Source organism: Etheostoma cragini, chromosome 11 (assembly GCF_013103735.1).
Source record: "Etheostoma cragini isolate CJK2018 chromosome 11, CSU_Ecrag_1.0, whole genome shotgun sequence".
Taxonomy (NCBI): domain Eukaryota; kingdom Metazoa; phylum Chordata; class Actinopteri; order Perciformes; family Percidae; genus Etheostoma; species Etheostoma cragini.
Genome location: NC_048417.1, coordinates 19,482,424 through 19,487,654, shown reverse-complemented (window position 1 = coordinate 19,487,654; position 5,231 = coordinate 19,482,424). Strand labels below are relative to the sequence as shown.

At 39.6% G+C, this 5,231-nt stretch overlaps 1 protein-coding gene across 3 annotated transcripts in view; it reads right to left on the bottom strand.

The window, feature by feature from the left end:
• LOC117952369 (LIM and senescent cell antigen-like-containing domain protein 1) overlaps nt 1–5,231 on the bottom strand; it is a 28,367-nt gene that overhangs the window by 16,968 nt on the left and 6,168 nt on the right. Inside the window, exon 1 of one of the 3 annotated variants that reach the window (XM_034884609.1) lies at nt 4,849–5,102. The exons of the other annotated variants lie outside the window; for them this stretch is intronic. Coding sequence (XP_034740500.1) covers nt 4,849–4,949 — 101 coding nt within the window. The 5' untranslated portion in view covers nt 4,950–5,102. Of the gene's footprint in view, nt 1–4,848; nt 5,103–5,231 lie in introns of those variants that run through there. 3 annotated transcript variants of the gene reach the window in all.

Genomic DNA, 5,231 nt, shown 5'->3' with positions numbered 1-5,231 from the left:
GTTCTGAAGGCAAAAGGGGGTCCAACCCGTTACTAGCATGGGGTACCTAATAAAGTGGCCGGTGAGTGTATATATATTCTAATGCTATTGTCTATATGCTAAATAGCTTAAGGATATACTATAGATGTAGAGTTAAAATAATCAGCTTGAGGCATAAAAACGGCACTGCAACACACTGTTCTTTATGAACAACTACTGACAGGTGATTAGGCCACAATTTCCGTAGGGACAGGACAAAAAAGTCCAGCGCACTCTTCCCTTATCTCTTGCTCAATGATGTACACATACACCGAAATAGCAGCCAAAAGGGTAATAAATCAAAGACACATAACATGGTAAGTTTCTTCTAACAAAATAGCCAAGAAGACGAAGCATGCTATTGCATCTCCTTAAACAGTGAATTCCGTTGTGACAGTTAGTTTCCAGTGTGCGGTATTGTAATGCCAGTGCTGGACATTGTGTAGTCACACCAACTCTCACACACAAGATAGAAGAACAGAATGTCACTTTATATTATGAAATAAATTATATGATAAATATATATAAAATGATAAAAAAATTGACTTTAGAAAGTTTACACACCCATGCTAAAGTTGTTAAAAAGATGAATAAAAAATGCCTTAATTCAAAACATTTAGGAAAATCCAATCTTTTAAGCACACCAATTTTCTTTGTGAATGAATGTATTATATGTATTATAAATAAAATAGTAAATAACCGTCTTACTTAAAATACAGGGGGCATAAGTATACACACCCCTATGTTAAAATTCCATAGAGGCAAGCACATTTCCATTTTTAAAGGCCAGTTATTTCATGGATCCAGGATAGTATGCATCCTGATAGAGTTCCCTTGGCCTTTGGAATTAAAATAGCCCCCCAGTTATAATTTAAGTTAGAGACACTACTACACACTATTTAATCATTAAATATATGAATATATTTGTTTTATCTCTTTTCGGTGTTGTAATTTGTAGAGTGTCCCTAAGCACTCACTCACTCTTACTGCCGCTAGCAGTAGCAGCAGAAGCCAGCAGGCAAGTGTTATTTAAATAAATTCCTAGTGTACTTACAAACTGACAAACCAATCCATCGTTTTATGAGTACAGAACCTTGTTGTATAATGTCATCATTTCGGATATTATTATTGGGGTTGGTTTCATTAGCGCCTGGCTAAGCTAATCAGCTGATCAAGCTAACTCGCCCAATGTTCGACCCAGGTAAAAAAAAAGCTTCTGGGGGGTTGTTTGGCTCGAGGTCATGGTGCAAAGCACCCTAGGGTGAAATTACTCCGAACCATTACTTTAAAAGGCAGGAAGGGGCCTCGTTCTTCTGTGTGCTGAATGTTGTAGACATTCTCACGGTAGACGAAAAACATGCTAGTCTTTCTGTCATTAGCTCCTGAGGCAGCGTAGACACAACTTTTCAAAGGTTTTCAATGGCAGAGAGAGAGAGAGAGAGAGAGAGAGAGAGAGAGAGAGAGAGAGAGACACAGACAGACAGACAGACAGACAGACAGACAGATGGGGCGGGGGTGGGGGAATGTGAGTGCTGATATGAATTTCAACCTGAGCTTAAAAATGGCTACAGCAACTGTCAGCAGTCGACAAAGTGTCTGTGGTGGGTTCCCTTTGCCAGATAGGATTCTGAGACTTCCTTATGGGTTGATCACATTCACAGGTCAGGTCACAGGTCAGGTCACTTAAAAAAGAGGTAGGAAAGAAACTGTTCCAATGAACTGACCTCTACAGACACCATGGTGGTAAAGCCATTTTCTGCATACCTCCTCAAAGTGTAATGATAGACAGCCAAGTACCAATGGGCATCATTCCGTCTTGATAGAAGCGTGTTAATGGCTCACTGACGAGATTCTCTCCTTAGGTATTCACATTTGGTATTGAATGACAAGGCATATTTTGATATACAATACTTTGGCGGCAATTTGGTCAGTGCCTAAAACGTATCGACATTTGGTACTCTGCCATGCCAACGATGTGTTTTGTTCATATTCATTTTTTTCTATCTAATAACGATGGGTCCGGCTATAAAATATATACACAATTTGACATTTTCAAATAGGTCAGCCAAGGAAACCAAAAAGTTATCTTTAGCGATTATTGCCATATCTGCAGATGACTTCACTGTAGATAACTTAACTCCAGTGACTCAAGGCACTGCACAGAACTGAGTCAATCTTAAAATGTCATAAGACAACTAAAATATAATTCATTATCTTGAATTAAAACACAATACTGCAATTAAAATGATAGTAAAGGACATTTGTTTAAAGTGTATCTTAAGGTTGACTGAACGGATCTGTGTCTGCAGACTACATTAGGAAATGTCCAGAGCCAAACTACAATCTTTGACTCTGAGCCGGTGTGAGACGAGCGGATTCAAGCCAAAGAAACAAAACAAACACACACCCTGTTCACTCACTCCCCTCACAAGACTGTGTCAACAGCAACCATGGCAACAGAGACCTGAGGGCTGCTTGGGCAAAATCATTTTACACCCTGCAAAGCACAAGTATACACACATGAACACACACACACACACACACACGCACAATCAGTGACTGTGCAAACATAATTCATGATGCACATTTCCTGTTTTGCACTTTTTGTCCCCGACACCCATGTTGACCTCCACTAACAAAAGGTGAGTTCCAGTTAATTCTACAGGACAACCTGCAGCACATAGAGCCCAAAGGATGACATAACACACTATATGTACTTTCAAAAGTAACTTGTTACTATTTATTGTGCCACATTTTGTAAATAAAGGACATGATTAGGTTTGCTTTCACATTGACCACATGTAAAAAATATATCTGTTTTTCTATTGTTTCTATCACTGTATCTTATGATGGTGCTTGTAAATAGGAAAGAAAGTAGAACCTAGTTATGTGTTTCTAGTTGTTTTCATGGTAACCAACGGTTAAACCTAGTTAACATGTTGTGGATAAAATGTTTAGATAAAACAGGTTTAAGCACTTTAAGTAGGATATATTTATCTATTTATTTACTTTTGTAAATGTAACTCTTGTAAAGTTACTTTTTCTGAAATGTATTTTTTTCTCCTGTCTTGGCTATTGTTTGTAATGTCCTGTCTTTTGTGTATTCTTAAATTTATGGTGAAACCGAAGAAGAATTTTCACAGTTGTGGACAGTACAGTTTTTCACATTTGTATTTGTTAGAATATGTACTGTATAAGGCTCCTTGCACTAACTTCATCACTACTGCATTTTGCACTGACTTTTCCGGTGGTTAGACTTTGTAATGTTGTCCTGCCCTGGTTCAGATGGCAAAACATGTCTTGCAAAGTATATACTTGGAACTGTCATCATCATGTTTAAACCTGAAACAAAAAAACAAAAGCAGAATGGGGTTCTTGTTTTGCTAAAGCAAGTTTTTGTCAAAATTAATAAAAGTACATTATCTTATTGACCACCACTGGCGGAGTTTTCACACCCGATACTGACTCTCTTAAAAGCTTTTTTCTCTGTGTTACTGTTTTGTCCTTCCGTCACATTTTGTTCTCCTCTAACTGTGATTTAGTCTTGTCATTTGTTGATACAACTTACTGTAGAAAGATATTGGAAGTGCTTGGTTGGCTGACAAGCTTTGATTCTCAAACAAGACGTTTGTGATGGTCCATTTCACAAACTTGCTTTGCTTGCTCGACAAACACCCTGCTGAATCAGACATTATCTCCTCTCTAAAAGTTTTACTTTCATTGCCATGTGAAAACCCATCTGTCACCGAAGGATCTTTGCATTGCATGAGAAGGAGGGCGACTACAAAGCCAGAACATAAATGTGTTTCTAGTTTGCCTGGGGACACCTCCAAAGACAGAGCTCCCTCCTCCGGTCGACATTCCTCACATTATTACATTCCTCTAATCACTTCAGGATCTCACACACACACACAGAGAGAGAGAGAGAGAGAGAGAGAGAGAGAGAGAGAGAGAGAGAGAGAGAGAGAGAGAGAAAATGGTAGAGACAGAGAGGCGGTTGTGAAAGACATTAAAAAAGACCATCCAAAACTGATGTTATTGTAGTGCAAAACCATTATTGCAAAAGACGGAAGATGTTGTACACTGTCTATCTCTGCTGGTCACACAACTCAGCGGAATTCAGCCATCAGCTGCAGTATTTTTCTGATCAAATACTCCACCACATCGCTCCTTGTCTATCCCTGTCAATACAGGGCACACAGGAAAGGAGTTCTCTTCAAAAGGTACTTTGGTAATGCCAGTGTTTACTTAGAAAGCACACCCTCTCTGATTCACTACATTATGCAAGACAGTGGAGATCAACTCCATCTAATGACGGATCACAGAAGTGTGAAACAGGAAAGTAACCTTACAATGAGCATCAGAAAAAAACTGTGGGACTAGTGACTGTTAGGCCATGAGTTGATTTTAAAAGGTCATCAGAAGCATTTACAAACCGCATTTTAAGGACCAAATAAACCATTCTTAGCTCACAGGAAAGCTGGACATACTGATAACAATACAAAAACAAATTGGCAAGTTTTACCAGCCTGGTGTTGTACTTCATTTCTTTATTCTTAAGTGGTACTTTACATAGTTTGTTTCCAGAGCCATTTAAACTATTTATGGTGGCTGATTTTGTGCAACACGTGTGTGTCGTTTCCATCGTAGAACCCTTTTAGTCAAAAAGGTGTATATACTGTCTGGTACAAACTGAGAAGAAAGGATCTGTGACCAAACATTTACTATAATGTGATTAAAACACCAGCACAAATATAGGCATGAATCTCATGAATGCAGACTCATCAACAATGTGACAGAAGATTAAAAGCTTCACAGAGGTAGACTCACCTGAGGCTGTCCCTAGCCACACTCCCATAGCTGTCTGGTCTCTCCTGTCTTCGTCTGTACAAGTCTGAGTTTGACAACTCTTTCAGCCTCAAAGAGTTCATCTCCCCTTTTTCCTCTCTCTCCCTTCCTTCCTTCCTTCCTTCCCCTTTGTCTGCTGAAAACACTCAGTCCACAGTAATACTCCAAAGTGTGTGTGTGTGCGCGTGAGTGCGCGTGCGTGTGTGTGTGTGTGTGTGTGTGTGTGCGGGCGTGTGTCACGGCTCGATCCAAATAAGAAGATGAAGTCTTGTGCCACGCTTGTTCTCCCTCTCACACCTCCAGGACTCACAGCCTTGGGGGAGGACATGTACAGAGGTGTGGTTTCCCAGGCTGCACACCTATCA